The following is an 18135-nucleotide window of genomic DNA, read 5'->3' as shown; positions in this document are numbered from 1 at the left end:
TGTGATTTTTCCCCTTGTCTTCTAATAACGTTAGAAAAAAGTAAGGAAAAGAGGAAAGATAGATCAAATTCAAGACACAACAAATCCAACAGAAGTGGCCATTTTTAAATGTCGCTTTTGCATTCTGAATCTCGACATTTTCGTGTCATCCAAAATGTGCCCTCGATGAAATATATTGCCAAAGTTTGCAAGTGGCCGCTGAGATCCAGTTATATACAGTTTGATAGTTGCCGAAAAAAAGCACCCGGAAACATTTATTATGTCAGAACTCAAAGAAGCAAAAAAAACTGAGCGTACTTAATTCAACAGAGCAACGGAATTCAAAGACGTTTAAGGTACCTGCATTGGTTTTGGAGAAAAAACAATTTCGAGAGAATTTAGAAATGAATTTAGAAATTTAAAAACTCAGAATAGAATTTAGAAAGAGGAAAATTTAGGAATTTAGAAAATCTGAAAACTTTTGTGATGAACTTTCTAGATTACAGATTCTAGATTACGGTTGGAGTAAATAATTTAAATGATTGGCACACATGCTGCGACACAGAAATATGACAGTTTGGAGGTATTCACTTCATAGCAATAATACAAACTTCATTACTATTTGAAAAGAAACACTTTAAAACTTGCTGAATCAAGTTCCATTACATATTACCATAACTGGTGATACTTACTTAGCACACATATTTATGCACAAAAATTTCAGAGTTCACAGGTATCTGCTGCGATTCAATGTATCTACGCAATGAGTTTTGAAGACAGCAATTTCAAATCTATCCATAAATGAGCAACTGAAGACTTTTGTAATGAATTTTTCACTTTATATATATGTTACAGTTAGAGTCAAAAACAAAAATGAATGGCACAGTATATAAATTGCATAGTTTGCAGATCTTTGCTGTATTTTAATGATCCGAATCTACAGTATTATAGAATATCATGTCCCACTGTTATTTTTTTCATCCGACTAATTTCCAACAAATGGCGGCCACTTCAATTTCACGAGTCAGGGGAAATCGACCAATCTCAAGTAAAGATACACGGCCGTCTTGACTCGCTCTGCCTACAAAACTTCTTTTTAATACTTGGCGTCAAGACGCTGCCGCGTCTCTAGATGTAAAGTTGTCAAAAGTCATGTTGTTATATTAAAATGACATAGCGCACATTGCATTCAGAAATTCTGTATATTTCCATGGATGTTGGCAGGCATTATATTTGATCGTATCCAAAACTGAGCAACTGTAGACTTATCGTAATGAATCTTTTCACTAATAATTCCACATATGCAGTTTGCAAAATGGGTATACTCAACATTCATGTCATTTCATAAGTATTGTTGTCAAAATTTGTGTTTGTCCACTGCATTCCGAACATACGACTTTTCATATCATCAGAAAGAAAAGCATCCAAAGGCTTTCTGGAACAAGTTTCCATATTTATCACTCGACAGATCAAGTGGAAAAAGAATAACTATACTTATACCAAGACCAGAAATTTTTTTGAAAATTGGATTTACAAAATGGTCAATTGAAGATCATGGTTAGAAACCTCTCGAATCATGCTACCTCAATCAGCATGAAGAAGTAGTAGAAAATTAGAGGACACATTTCAGGCAACGAATTAATAATATGTATCGATCTGCTGCAAACCGATGGGGTGAAAACAAGGATCGGAGAGGGCAGAGCCAAACTTAAGGTAGATGGGTGAATATTCGCTATCCAAGATTACGGGATGTTATTTTTGGTAGGCAAAAATGAATACGTATTGAATATATTTGCAAAATTTCGACACTGTTACCGTGCAGTTTAGCAGCAAATTAATTATTGAATATCGACTTTTCTTGACACTCTGGCATATGAAAGCCGTACACACATCAAAAGTTAATGAATTTTTTCGTTAGTTTATATCCAAGATTTTGGAAAAAAAATCGGTCGTTGTATTTCGTGGATATTCAAAAATACATGAGTATTTTAGTTTTTAAACCTTACCATTGAAAATCGGCTGAAATATGAAAAAATATCTGATAAGAAACCATTCGGATTACATGACAAATGGATCAGTAACGTTTGACAACGCTGCATTCAATATACATTCGCATGTGACGTCAGTTCGACCTTTTGGTCATATTTTGTCGTTCGTTAGCTTCGCCACGTTTTTTTGTAAATTTTTACAAAACGACGATTTTTATCCCGGTAAACTTTTTGATCCTTCATTTTTTCATTTTCCTCCACTGCAATACTACTTTGGACAGTAAACTCACTTCATAACCTATAAAATTTGTAAACAAAAGTGACAGCGTGACATCAACAGCAGCGGCAGCTGCTGCACCATGCTAGTCAAAATGAACTCTTCAAACGTTTTTTTAATAATAAAATTGTATAAAAATGTTGACTCTTTACCAATTATATATCTAAAATAATAAAATTATTGTTTTCATGCAAGTTTTGTCTCTTGAAATTTTCGAAAAATATCAACCTTAATATCAAGCACAATATAGGAATGTTTAAAAATAATGATGACACAAGAAATAAATTAGAAAACATTTATTCAATTAAAGTTTCTAACATCATTCTAACAGTTCCGTGTGTTTTTCTTTTATTAATTCGTATATATAACCTATTTACATATGATATATAACCACGCAACTGATGATATATTTACATTGGATAATATTTCTCGCACTCTGGTTTAATTGAAGGATTATTTCAGTTAACACTTATTTCCAGTCGAACCTAATGATGAAATCTTGAAGATGAGTTTCGTTGACATATGCATCGCGAATTTTTTTATACTTTTTCACACACAGATCACAGACTACATTTACGCGGCCGCTTTGATACCGGTTTAGTATATCACAAATTTTAACAAAATAAATAGTAATATGCACTTCGTTAGATGACGAAAATTGTTTTTTGTTATCCCGCACGCACTTCGCAATGTCGAAACTCTATTTATATGATCAAAAACTGACAACTGACACATGGTTATATATCGGTTGAATTTATGGCTGCTGTTACCGTGCTGCGTTTTTTTAATCTCTGCTGTGCTGCCGTGTGCTACGTTCTGAAGTTGACGTCAGATTTCCAATCATCAACAACCAATTTCAACAACCATTCACAACGTCTAAAAATGGATGTCGTCAGATCTAACCAAGCAGAAACTCGAAAGCATCAAAGTGCCTTTGATGGTGTTTATAAGTACAGACGCATAAATTCTTGAATGTGTTGGTAACTTTTGCATAATCTTGAGTCCGTGCAAAGTTTTTTCTCAGCAATTACGCCACCGATTATGCTGATTTTGGGTGGAATCGAAAGAGAATTTATTGATTAATCTCCAGTTCAATTTTCAAAGCCTCAGATGACTCAGAAGTTTCGTAATTCAAAAAAATCACTTGCCAATTTTACCGAATCGTTTTATTCAGAGAAAGTATACTCGGCGAGAGCCTCGGGCCAACAGACGACAGGGCTGTCAATGTACTTGTCCCGAGTACAATTGTTATTTCTCGTAAACAGAAGAATTATAGTAATCAAACGAGAGTCTATTCATGCAGTTTCCGGTAATAATGAAAATTCTGACTTAATGTAACCCCTTAAAAATTAGAGTTGGAGATTTCGGAAACAGCATACGTAGTGAGTGGCGTATTTTTCTGGTGGCATCTCTCTCAGCAATTCGTTCATCGCGTGCCTTAGCGTTCGTGCAGGTTTTGAAAAAAAAAAAAAAACAATTTTAAAAAAACTCCTGCACTATGAACTTGTAGCAATTTTTGAAGTAAAACTTCTATAGGCGCGCTGGGCTTGGGGGGTAAACTGGTGAAAATCTGGTTACGGAAGTGTGTAACGGAAGTGCTACGAAAAGTGTGAATGCGCATGCGCATGTACATTTTCGTGTTTTCTCACGCTCATTGCCATGGGTTCGTGTGATTGGGAGAGGCGAACGATAATTGAAAGAGAGATATACGTTGGTAAAGATAGAAATACCTAATACACAGTGTAGGCCCATCGTCCCCACTCTTACATTTAGTCTTGAGCCCTGACTTGGAAGTATTGTAGGAGTAAGAGAGAGAGAGAGAGAGAAAGTGATGCGCACGCACATTTTCTTTCTCTCATTTACGCAGTGTTAATGCGATAGCCTGCTTTATACGAATATTGATAGAAGCCCTGTAGGAGCAAGTGATATAAATTTCACGCGTATATTTTCTTTCTCTCTTTTTCTCACTACCAGTTCATGAAATATATACATCTCATCAGTAAAGCGTGTGTGAGTTTTGAGTTCAGTAGCTTTAAACGAACGATATGAAAACCAAGCACTAAACAATCAAAATAAGTGATTTTATAAAAAAAATTTTAATTACATTAATTGTAACACTTTTTTACTAGAGTAATCCTCTGCGAAAAACCACAAGAATTTCATGTTTTTTATATACATATTCAAGTACATAGCTACTGAATATAATGTTATATGTCGAAATCTTTGAATTTCAACCCATAAATGACGTGACGGCCGTTGCTGCAGTACGGCACACTCCGATAATTCATGACCTATCATTCAACTTGATTGTTTTATACTTGATTTGTTAAGAATCTCAAAATAAATAGCACTGTTTCTTTGTAAAAAAAAAGTCTGAACTTTACGAAAAAAATATTCTAAAATATTTAAAAAATGATATATTAGGAGAAAAGGCAATTTTAAAGTTATAATTGCTTTTTCAGGATTTATCTGATCCCTGAGAATATTAAAAATATTTTTATCGAAAAGCTGAAGTTTTTTCACATAAAAAGGACTACGTTTAGTGTTCCGAAAAATAGTTCAGGAGTTCGATATTTTCAACACGAGAAATTAACAATTGCAAATTTTCAAATTTTCAAACCTCTATAACTTAGAAACGGGTAGATAAAAAAAATTGAAAAAAATCATGAAAGCTCACAGTGATACGTACTTTTGAAAAGCAATGACCATTATGCATAATTCAGACCCTCCAGCACAAATTAATTCTATAATTGGTGGAATGACCCAATTTATCTGTACGTTGCGAAAAAAGTTTTACTTCAGTTGTGTGGTCTAAAGCACATTCACTTTTTTATACAAAAATTTGCTGCATAATAAACGATAACACGAATCGTTTGACTTGGAAATATATTTTTTACTCGCAAATTTGTGCACTAGCCACTAATTCTATTCATACATACGCCCGTTCGGCGTTCGTAAGATGGTGTTACACTTCGCCTGGACATCGAGTCGCTGGGAGCAAAACTCTTCATTTACGGTAATAAATAATAAGTGAATGATCGATAAACGTTGTTAACGGATCATATCATTTTTGGACAACGTAATTGTATCAGTGTGTACTCAGGGAATTGGCCTTTTTTCAACAATACTTAAGGTTATTACTTAAAATTTTTGAGGTAAAGAGATGTCTGTAAAAATGTTTTTATTTGTTGTTGAATATCTCCTGAATGTACTGTTTCAAGGAAAACTGAGGTTACCGAATTAATTTTGGAGAAAATATGTGTTGCAACTACGACACTAACGGGAGCAATTCCTTAACAGGCGATCGTTAACATAATAACCTCCAAAAACGCCGAGGGAAACAAGTAACACGTAAACGAAGGGAAAGGGCTCACTGCATCTAACTCAACAGCTGAGTGCGAAGAAATTACGCAACGTTGTCAAACTTTGTCTTTATTTCAACGTAATTTTCAATTACCGAGAATACATTTTCTATCAACCTTAAGTGATTAAAATAAATGTACTTGTGAATAATAATTAATATTATCATTCACACACTTGAAAATGTTCACGTTGTTCATCTGAATGAATAGTAATCATTCAGTATCTATAAGATGACGTTGCTGACGTCACTCAATGTATTAGCATAGGAGCTTCGTCTCTTACCTCCACTCTCTAAAAAAATTTAGCAACAACCTTAAACATTCTTTTAACTACTCCAGGAGTAATACTATTCATTATTATTAATGACCATGAGCATCTTGCCATCTTAAAAAGTGTTTTCTATTGAATTTCTCAAAGACGGTACATTTTATCACTTGTACCGAATCTTTATATAACGGCTCTGCAAAGAATAATTGATTGCACGTGATTCTCTTCTGCTCAAGAAATAACAAGCACAGTTTTTATCGAACTAGTGAATCAATTCAAAGGAATTTTTCTCATGACTACTCCTCTATTTGTCATGATATTGAATAACAGTATGTAGGAAAAATCTGTTAGAAGTAACGAGCATAATGTCTGCAGTTGGAACGGTTTTTTTCTATTTTTTAATCTACTAATTGGAATCAAATGATCGTTATACTAGTTTTTCATAAAAACAATACATCCACAATTGGTAACTTGATCCATCGCTGCAGTTACAAATTGTTATTGAATCGAAACGAAGCCTCTAGAGTTGTAAACAGATTTGTGAAAATGCCAAGAGTTCATGTTCTATAAAAATAATAATGATGCAGTTAGTCGTGTTATCTGAATCTACTGGTAAAGATGACACTGTTTCATCGTAAGAAATTTGAACGATAATTACTTGAGGTTTCAAATGTTTCAATGTGTAAGGCTTCGAATTTGAGAAAAAAAAGAACCGTGCGTGAGCTAGAGAGCAGCACTCAACACTGTCGATGTTTTCTTGTGTCTGAATGTGCAATTTGTCCGGGGCTATTTTGATTGTGAAAACATTGAAAACAATTAAAATTTCAGAAAAGAATAATGTTAAAAGGAAAAAACTGTGTGAATCGAATGACGTTTTAAACGTCGTCGAAACAGAAACTTCAGTGGATGAATTGACAGTAACCTTTTGATCCATTTGGCCCATTTTGATCCATTTGGAGAATAATAAAATTTGACTGCTAATTCAACGTCTCGATGTCGAAATTTTTCATTAGAGTACCCTCGAATGCAACATTATTTTCTCGATCGAGACATGATAAAAAATAATAATTTTATTCCGTTAAATAATGCGAAAATTAATAATTCCTATATGCGCCTGCTTTAAATTGTACCTATAGAAAGTTTTTGAATCGGCCGCATAGTGGGACTGTAGACGCCGCGCCCGATCCCTATAACGACTTTAAGATTGATGGGTGACGGCTACGTGATTTTTGCAGCAACTATATTTTTCGAAAATTTCAAGAGACGAAACTTGCTTGAAAACAATAATTTTATTATTTTAGAAATATAATTGGTAAAGAGTCAACATTTTTATACAATTTTATTATTAAAAAAACATTTGAAGAGTTCATTTTGACTAGCGTGGTGCAGCAGCTGCCGCTGCTGTTGATGTCACGCTGTCACTTTTGTTTACAAATTTTATAGGTTATGAAGTGAGTTTACTGTCCAAAGTAGTATTGCAGTGGAGGAAAATGAAAAAATGAACGATCAAAAATTTTACCGCGATAAAAATCGTCGTTTTGTAAAAATTTACAAAGAAACGTGGCGAAGCTAACGAACGACAAAATATGACCAAAAAGTCGAACTGACGTCACATGCGAACGTATATTGAATGCAGCGTTGCCAAACGTTACTGATCCATTTGTCGTGTAATCCGAATGATTTCTTATCAAATATTTTTTCATATTTTAGCCGATTTTCAATGGTAAGGTTTAAAAACTAAAATACTCATGTATTCTTGAATATCCACGAAATATAACGATCGATTTTTTTTTGCGAAATCTTGGATATAACTAACGAAAAAATTCAATAACTTTTGATATGTGTTCGGCTTTCATGTGCCGAAGTGATAAGTGTCAGAAAAAAGTCGATATTCAATAATTAATTTGCTGCTAAACTACACGGTAACTAGCGTCGAAATTTTGCAAATCTATCCAGTACGTATTCATTTTCGCCTACCAAAAATATCATCGCGTAATCTTGGATAGCGAATATTCACCCATCTACCTTAATATTGCTAGACAATTTACTCCCGAAAATAGCTGAATCTTATGACGAATAAGTCTTGTCGATCAGCAGTTATTTCTATACCAACAGAATTCAAAGTGCTGATGAACATTTTTATAAAAAATGTATCTATGAAACGATACGAAATTGTTAGTTTTCTGGCCAATAATCGATCATTTCGAATAGTTTCCTTGATTACTGTATAGGATCAATATCGTATTATTTTGGCAAGAATAAAATGTGTGCAAAATTTCAAAAAAATATTTTTCCTTCATGAAATGTTTTGACTCTTGTTTACTAGCATTGTGAAAAATCTCCCTTGTGTGCGAATCCATGCGAGCGCAATGGCGGAAAAATAAATTGAAATGTCGATTTGTGTTGGTGCACCATCGAAAATCGAGGTTCATAAGGTTAACAAATTGTATGCTTTCAAACGAAGGTTGTATGAGTTGGTCCGGAATGTTCAATGCGAGTATGGAGGCGCGCAATTTGGTGGGATGATCACCCCAATAATAAGGAAAAAGGCGGTATATTTACGGGCTCGGGACGAGAGTCATTCACAAAAAAGAATGGCTCCCCTCGCGAATATGCTGTACAGTCTCTGTTTGCAGATACTTGACGCATCATATCACGAAGAGAAAAGTGAGTGAGAAACATGGAGTGGCTTCTCTCAGAGTTTTGCACAGTCATATACACCCCGGCTCACGCACGCGGTGCACATCGGAGAGGACCCTTGACACTGTTAATATTTTTGCAATCATCCCCTCGTCGCACCTACCTCTCAGCGTATTTATTATAGTGGCTCACCGGGGGCCAATATTACTTGCGATAAATTGGCCTGAATATACGACCACAAGCTTTTTACTCTCAGCCCAGAGATTTCAGACATTTCGCTATGCTCTTTCCCGATCCTGTACTCTTCCCTTTCACTTATTCTCTTCTCTCCTTCGAAGCTCACTCAAAGACTTTCTCTTTTCAGACATGTTTTTCTTGCCCACTTTTACTATTTTTCGTTACTCCTTTTTCCCACTCTTATATACTTGCGACTTTCCAATTTTGTTGCATTCCATTTTGTATTAGGGCTGTTCACTGACATGATGCGTCGTCTTTACCTCGTTCTGTTATCACATTGTTATATTATACTCCCAAAAGATTTGCCTTTCTCAGTAAAGAATCTCCTCTGCCTTTTGACTTTTCCTTCGATTCTTCATCTTCTCTGTTATTTTTTCGTCGTTATCATCCATACTTGACAGTCTGTTCGAGTATTCATTGCATGATCCTTTCAAATTGTCGTGAGTTGTTCCTCTTTACAGATTTTCTTTTCAATACTTCTTATTGGGACTGACCCTCCGTTCTTCTTTCCCTATCTATTTTCATCTCTCGTTCTCTCTCGGCAGATTGAATGACAGTTGCATAGTATCCGGAACGGATTGTACGATCGATGAGGCTTTGACGAAATTGGATATAATATTGCTGGGAAACGAAACCCTCGATATGGACAATACTTTTGCTTTTTTCTCGATTCGACTGTCACGATTTTATATTTTGTCCTTTCACGAAGCACTCCAAACCTTCGTATACGTTTTATCTCGGACTCAAATCACCCGACCTTTCCGACCTTTTTTTTTACGCGTCTCGACGAATTCTTTTGTAAGCTACAATTATTTATTTTATCAATGAATCTACCGAATAATTCACTAGTCAAGATTAAATGTCGTTGGTTATTGTAATGTTGATAGATCGCGCGTAATCTGGCTGGGAAATTATGTTTTTTACACCCTCAATTTCTGTATTATCGCTCTACTGTATAAATTTGTATTGTCCGCATCTCCTAAGAAAGTCCAAGCTTTCTATAATAGATTTCTATTTACCGCGAGATTCAATTTAAAAAATCAATGCGACGAATTTGAAAGTAATTGTTTCTCAACGTTGTGACAGAAAAGAGCTCAGGGGTGGGGTTCAATATGTCGAATAACTGAGTTGTAGAACGGTCGATATTTCGAAATTTTTAAAGTTGTGATTTCAGTTTGGACCAAAATAAGTAATTTCAAATTCTTATTCCCGATCGACTATTCAGCAGATTGCGTGTTTAATCAATAATTCCTTCTTTGAATTCGTATTTACCCGAATATATATATTTCAATAGTTTTCATTTCGAATGCAATTTTAACAGATCATCTTAATATTGAAAGTTCATATTTTCGAATTCAAAATGAAGAGTAATTGTTTTACAGACAGACCAGAATGTAGAGTAGCAAAAAATCGAAAGTGAATTTTTCGAATCTATAAAACTTACAAGGAAAGGTATTTTAGTGTCCCCCTCCGATTTTGATAATTTTTTTATATGTTATAGTCCATCGAAAAATAAGAGACACGTATTTTTTTTTATCGGCTGAAAGTGATTTTTAAGGGGTGAAATCGACCCCCAAAGTTGGGCACGATTTGCGTCTGGTAGAATATAGAAGCACTCATCCGATCGAAACGAAACCAATTGCAAAATATTCTGCATGTCAAATAACCTATATGACATGTCCAACTTCTTATGCACCCCTATTACATGGGGATGATTTACCCCCGAATATCCAGAATTTTTTTGTATAAAAAAAATTTACCGTCCGATTCTAATAAAACAAACGCCATTTTGTAGAGCAAGAAAAAATAAAATCGACGTGTTTTTGGGTTTTCCTCAGATCAAAAAAATTGAGGGGGTAAAACACCCTTAAATCGTCAAATTTTATTTCGAGCACTGTCGCCTTCCGATTTCAATATTCTTTTTATAGAATGTAGGTTATCGAAAAATAACAGACACGTATTTGTTTTATCGGCTGAAAGTTATTTTTAAGGGGTGAAATCAATCCCCAAAGTTCGGTATGTTTTGCACCTGGTGAGTGTTTCATGTAGAAGCACTCAACCGATCGTAACGAAAGCAATTGCAAAATAGTTATCACGTCAAATAACCTATATGACATGTCCAACTTCTTATGCACCCCTATTACATGGAGATGATTCACCCCCTGACATTCATAATTTTTTGTAAAAAAAAAATTTCCATTCGATTTTAATGGAACAGACAACATTTTGAAGAGTAAAAAGAATTCAAGTTGACGTGTCTTTTGATTTTACCAAGAAAACAGATTAAGGGGGTAAAACACCTCTACAATCTCAAATTTCATTTTGCGCATTGAAACGATTGAATTGAATTCGGGGCGGAGTTGAAATTCCGAACGGTGAGAAATCAGAAGGCTCAAAAGTCCGAAAATCTAGCTGGGACTCGAAATATATAGATATATCGCACTAGCGCGGTTGTCGGACTTTTGAGCCTTCCGATTTCTCACCGTTCGGAATTTCAACCCCGCCCCATTGAATTCAAATGGTCTCATTATCATCGCTTATCGACTTATATGCTAAATAATATTTTTTTCGCATATACATTGGCTGCCATCCCCCCTTAATCTGTTTTCTTGGTAAAATCAAAAGACACGTCAACTTGAATTCTTTTTACTCTTCAAAATGTTGTCTGTTCCATTAAAATCGAATGGAAATTTTTTTTTTACAAAAAAATTATGAATGTCAGGGGGTGAATCATCCCCATGTAATAGGGGTGCATAAGAAGTTGGACATGTCATATAGGTTATTTGACATGCAGAATATTTTGCAATTGGTTTCGTTTCGATCGGATGAGTGCTTCTATATTCTACCAGACGCAAAACATGCCCAACTTTGGGGGTCGATTTCACCCCTTAAAAATCACTTTCAGCCGATAAAAAAAAATACGTGTCTCTTATTTTTCGATGGACTATAACATATAAAAAAATTATCAAAATCGGAGGGGGACACTAAAGTACCTTTCCTTGTTAGATATGCAGAATAGCGATAGCTCGAAAAGGCGAACGTCAAAATGGCGATGTTTAAAATTGGAGATCACTGGTCTGAGTAAGTGAGTGAGTGAGACGCGTGTATTCGGAGCTTCACCGCATTATTCTTTATATTGATCGATCGACTTTCTAACGTTTCGCTATTTTGACTGTTCGACTTTTTGGTGTTTCAGTATTTCAACCTCAATAATATTTGGTCTATCGTTATTATATTTTCAAAATTTTGAATTTTCACAGTATCGCTGACTATATAGTAATTTATGAATCGAAAGAGTAATAGTCGAATTTTCGAAAAATTGATATTTTAGTCATCGTCCTATGGGCGATTCGTTACATTCTATTTTTGATGTAAACGTGCTTTGAACCTTGCAGTTTCTGCTTTATTTATTTTCGGCATTCAAAGCTCTAGTCGAATCTATCTGTCTCCATATTATCATTCGAAATTTATAAACTCGAGATTTTAACTGTTCGAAATTTTAGTCATTCCAACATTTGATCCCCACCCGAGCGCAGTGTCGTTATTTCGTCGATACTCAATCGTCATATGATTACAGTCTAAATAAAAGTCGAATAAAGCTAAGCTGAAAGCTCTCGTTGCATAACGTGTCTAAAAGAATAACGGACTTGTGAAGAATACACATAGCATATATACGTGTAACTTCTTCACCTTTCGACCCGCGGTATAGACATGCACACACTCTCATGCCGACAGACATTCAGGCATTAACTCGGATTCGAAAAAAAGCAAAGACCGACTGCGAGTTTATTCCTCTCTTTGGTGACGAATATACCAAGACTCTGATTTAGCTCCAGTTCATTTTATTGTATGCCATTTTTCCTCTCAGTTTTTCCCTACCAATCCATTAATTTGCCTTTCAATTCAACGTTCAGCCAATTTCACCATACACTTTTTTCTTCTACCATTTTCTCTTCGGCATTTGTTTGTAAACAAAGATTTCATTTTCATTTTTATTGAGTCGGCCTGATTCAAAACTGAACTTTCCTTTCTCATTCGTATTTTTCGATTAAATGTATTCATTACTCGTTTTTGCTGCATCCTTTTTCCAAACTCATTCTTCGTTTCTCACTTTTTTCCCCGCTTTCGCTTGCGATATCTTTTTGTAAAATCACTTATAAAACTCGTTTCCATTGTTTTTACGCTTTTTTCGTCGGTTTTTTAGATTTTCATAGTATTTTTTCTCGAATTCTACAACACTGTCGAAACTCAAAAGCCAACACCGCGAATACGAGGCTTGATATTCTAGCAATAGGATCGATTTACTACCATTTCTCCTTCTCGGTTCCCTACCGCTACAGCCACACACCTACGTTTTTACTTGTATATAGTCATGAAAACTTGTATACAATCGGAGTTCTGCATTTTCTAGGTCTATAAACTCACTGACATAATAAACTCTACGACCCTATAACAGTTCCCTGACTTTTTCCAGTTAAATCGATTATTCTTTGTCTCTAGACGACCGGAAACCTGGCGGACTTTCAACTGTATTATGCATACTTATTTCCTCGAATTCTCACTGTCGAGGGCTCTAGGTCGCCAGCTTTTCTCAGAATCATTCTCTATTTTCTTTATTGCCAAAACTTCTTCGTCTGCATGTATCGGGGAAGCGTCAACAGTTGTCTCTGGTGCTGCTTCGACATTCGGATCGCGTGTGCAGTTGATAAAATGGCGAAATTTTCCGACTGTGATCTAAGTTTAATCCACCAAATAATTTTTGTCGATTTTTACAGTTTACCTCGAAAATGAATGATAAGATCGGTTGATGAGAGGCATCAACGATTCCTCAAGATCGGCAATCCCGTGTGCATCCAATGTTTAGTTTAGTTGGAAGACTGCTGAGCCCATGCACCAGTTCACGCTAGGATCACTTAGCGGGAGGCAGCTTTTCTGGGTTTTTATGCTAAACACTGCTAAAGAAGCGGTAACGAACGAAGAAATCGTTGCCTTTGGCAGATAAAATTTTCGGTTTTCCTGGACCTACAAGTGGATGCTCGGGTCCAGAAATGAGCGTTCGATAATTGAGTTATTAGCCAACTGGTGGGAACGGCCTTTTATTTTGGTGAATCTGGACAACTCGTAAGTAAAACTTTCTATACCCGAAAAATGAAAGAATTTTTTTTTGTCTTTTTTTTCAAACTTTATACTTGTCCGAAAAGAACATGAAACATATTTTTTCCAAACTATCTTGTTTTTTTTGGATTTTGATAATTTTTTTTTCAAAAAATTCGTTTTTTTCAAATTCTCTTTTTTTACGTCACTTCCAAAGTGAAAACGTTTTTGCACAGATATACGAAAAGTATTTGTATATCTGCAATTACTGCTTCGCAGATTACTGTCTACGACAGTAATCGCAAATATATGTTTGCGGACCATCATGTGTGGTTACACCTGCACATGAATCATGTGCCCACTCCGCACAATTTTGGCACTGAATCCATGATTCAGTGGATAAAGAATACAATTTTTTACAAAATAAACATTGGCAATCTTCGTTATTATTCATATCATTAATTTTTAATTGAATTACAGAGGGTGCGTTCGACGTACGTTAGAGCGTTGTAAGCGCTGAGATCGCTTTCAACGCTTACAGCGGTAAGTCGGAAGCACTCGGTTACGGGTGCAAAATGCACCCAAGGTGCATTGAATTAAAATCATAGTAAAAAAAATTTCGTGAGTTTTTGAGAGGTACCCCGTTTTGCCTCGGAATTTTGTTTTTTTTTTTTTTTTTTTTGAAAATTGAAAAGAATTCCAGTAAATTTCTTAGTTTTTGGGAGTAAAAAATAGACAGAGCTTCCCAAACTTCTAAAAAGTTCAATATTTCCTTAGGTATCCCGTTTTGCCCCGGTCTCCCCTATAATAGAATTTCGTTTACGACTGACTCAATTTCATTTTTTCCGGCTTCGCTAACCGTCGATTGAATAGATTTCATTTTAACTGAGACAAAGTTTATTGTGATTAAAATCCAACGTCGAGATGGCTGGAAATAAATTTCCAATTTACGGAATGTCAACAAAACTTTTTCGCGCAAATCACTCTCATGTATACCGTCACTCTATTTTACCTACTTGCAAATCGAAAAATTGAAACGAAATTGAATTAGCAGACGTCCATCTTAATTTTTTCATCTGTATGTCCACTGACCTTTACCTTTATATTTTCACGCGGGTGTCAATCTTCGTGAGCTCTACAATATTGATAGAATATTATTTCGTACATATATCAACGAGCGCCTGTCCAGACAGTCACTCGCATCCACTTTCTAATCAATGAATTACTTGTTCACTCCTCTTTTTTCAAACTTATTAATATATCGTCAAACAAATTATTCAGAAAATGTGGTGCTCAGGGAAGGTCACAACAATTTTCTTCATTACCAAACTCTTTCAGATAAACAACACAAAAATGTTGGAAAACAATATCAGAATGTAAATCGCACTCACCATAACTAAACTGATTGTGATTCGCGATAACTCGTTCAGCATTTTTCCTCGCGATGTAAAACCATTCGCTGCTGTTGCTAAGATATTTATACTCAACAGCGAGATCTTTGACGAGGACACCGTCCTGATCTTGGAGTCTATGAGCAAAGGGACAATAAAGCCATCTGTCACGATACTGAAGTTTGTCATAGCAGTTTCCAGCTGCGAAAATGTCTTCGTCAAATTCGACCATCGATAGGATACTGGCGTGTAAAAGGTACTCAGAGGAGAGCATAACTTCGGGTGCGTATTTCCACAAGCGAGTGAGCATGTTTGCACGATTAACAGCCAAATTAGCTTCGAGGCGAAAGCGTTCTTGGGCGTATTGATCGACGACACCTTCGCCGAGATTCAGATCAGTTCCAGCGGTGCAATTTTCCCCCAGGAAGTGTTGGTTTTCGATGATCCGCAAAAAACGGGTTACAATGTCAACTTGAACGCTCTGAGTTCGCTCAGACTTTCCACGACTGTCGTGCTCGGTCACGAAATCGCCCAAATCGCGGTAATCGTTTGTCTCATTCTCATAATCGCTTGATTTACCAATCGACGAATTTTCCACTCTCTGATAACGATCGTCCTCGCGTTTGCTGTCCCGATCAATAATCGTCGAAGTTTCGAACAGCGAACGATCTTCGATCTCATCCCCGGTCGAATCATCTTCGAAGCTGTGAACAACGATCCCGTAACCGGAAGTTCCTCGATTATCACTCCCGTTTTCATAACGTTTCGAAGCTCCATCGTCCCGAGAAGATTTTTCACGATTCCGGTCGACCGACACGACTTTTCGTAGTTTTGCAAATGAATCCATCAATCTTGAGGTGTCGGAAATTGGCTCCGGAGCTACGACGTCTTTACTCGTTATCATGCGGCCAGGTGAATCCGATTGCTTCATTATTGAATGATCGAACGACCGATTGCGACTGTTTTCAGCTTCCATGTTAATATCATCGAGGAGATTTTTGTTTTTCGTATTTTTCTTTTTCGAGTCAGACTTTTCAGCTGTCAATTCATTTGTCGTAACAACGCTTATATCTAGAATTTCAACATTTCCCGTCACATTGTTGTCGATCGTAGTTTCACCAGGCTGCGAGTTTAAATAAGTCGTTTCGTCGGCCAAACCGTAACGAGAATCCGATGTCGCGAAATCACGCTCTTTCGTCGTTACAACGATTCTCGCGTCGCTACCGGTTGCACCGGAAGTTCGAGAAGAGCCACCGGATTCCTCGTTTTTCGAGGATCTCGCGAAATGAGCTCTCGATCTACCGTGCCTTATGAGAGTCGATGGTTTATCGAGACTCGTTTCCGGCTCCTCGTTCCGGCGCGAAGCCTTGTAATCCGAATGTTTCTCAGTACTTTCCTCCTCACCGAGATTATGTAAATTATCGATGTAACGAGAATCCGTTGAAACCTCCTCATCGTAGGACTCCGTTTCTCCGTTCAAATTCGCGTAACTTTGAATTCGGGAATCCAAGGTCAACCGACGGTCTATGAAGTGTGGACGAAACTGTTGCTGATGACGCAGCAATTCTTTTGATTTGACATGTTGTCGAGATGCGATCTTATCTTCCTCCTCCAACTCGCTGCTTTTCGTTCGGGAAGCTTTTGTCACGTGACTGGAGAACGATATCGCGAGCACGATCACCGCGTACCTAATTATTGATACGTTCATCGTGTCACTTGGTTTTGCAGCTTTCAGCTCAAAAAAATGCTCAATCCCTCATTTTCGTCACTACGAAATGATTTTAGGTTTTTTCTCGTATTGTGTCAGTTTTTTTAATTTACTACCTCGATCAACGTCAGGAGTTTCAAACTTTTCATTGATCGAGCATCATTCGAAGACTTTACTCTCTCATATCGGAAAATAAATTAGTATTTTTCCGGAAGTAATATCCATTTAATTAAAGTTCGAGAAGACAATCAGCATTCGGAGTAAAGCTTCGATTTCACTTGAATTAAACAACAAATCCAATACTGAGATTCGAAAGCTTCCAACGCGATCGTTACAATCACATAATCGTTCAATACCGAACTTTAATTCGAAACGATTGTATAGCACGCGTGTTTTTTTTCACCTTGAATTATTATTCGTAACGAAAATCTTGCGAGTTTCTCAGTCGTCTACGTGCCAAAAACGGTGGAGAATTTCCGTCGTTCAACGTCATCTTACAAACTTCATGGTTTTCATTATTTCATTGAAATGCGTCTTAGCTTTATAATAAATTGTTTCGTAAGGAATGAATTTTTATTTGGGGATGAAATTTTTTTATACACTTGTGCCATAACTTTTCACGTCATTCTCGAAAAGCGAATGTCGATTGGACCTTCATTATCGCCGTTTATGAGAGGACCGATTTTCATGATGTTCTTAATTTAAGGATGGATAGAGAACAAAGAAGAAAAGAAAGAGTCAGAACGAGCCCGAAGGATGGAATAATATGAAAAAAAATAATCGTTCCATTTAAAATATACGTGAGGATTTTGAATAGAGAAAAATCGAATTTCCGAAATAGCGGGAAACACGAGGTTGCCGTGAACGTCGAACGGATCGTCAAGCGATCGTGACGTGATCGCACGCGGCGCCAGACTGAGGGGATGAATCTCCTTCGTATTCAACACTCTACCATTTTCTCTATAGACTTATCTATATATATATTGTACACGTAAACGTATATACCGGAGTTCGTAGTTCGCGCCGGCCTGCAACCGAGACAAAACCCCCGTAGTTCTCGTCCTCGAGAAGCGCATGTCTATCTTGATCCCCACCCCTTGAAAATCCTAACAGCATACTCCACCCTCCGCATGGCCTAACTGGAGTATTGCATTGGAACGAAACAGCTGTGCTGCTGCCTCACTTTTCCTC

The 18135-nt window shown here is 36.5% G+C and overlaps 1 protein-coding gene across 1 annotated transcript in view; it reads right to left on the bottom strand.

Moving 5' to 3' along the window:
- LOC122412618 (probable G-protein coupled receptor 158) overlaps positions 1-17833 on the bottom strand; it is a 229737-nt gene extending 211904 nt beyond the window's left edge. Inside the window, exon 1 of the mRNA XM_043422300.1 lies at positions 15237-17833. Coding sequence (XP_043278235.1) covers positions 15237-16944 — 1708 coding nt within the window. The 5' untranslated portion in view covers positions 16945-17833. The remainder of the gene's footprint in view (positions 1-15236) is intronic.
- Between the last annotated feature and the right edge of the window lie 302 nt (positions 17834-18135).

The sequence above is a fragment of the Venturia canescens genome, chromosome 6 (assembly GCF_019457755.1).
Source record: "Venturia canescens isolate UGA chromosome 6, ASM1945775v1, whole genome shotgun sequence".
Lineage (NCBI taxonomy): Eukaryota > Metazoa > Arthropoda > Insecta > Hymenoptera > Ichneumonidae > Venturia > Venturia canescens.
The sequence above is the reverse complement of the archived record's forward strand: the minus strand, read 5'-3'. Positions and strand labels throughout refer to the sequence as shown.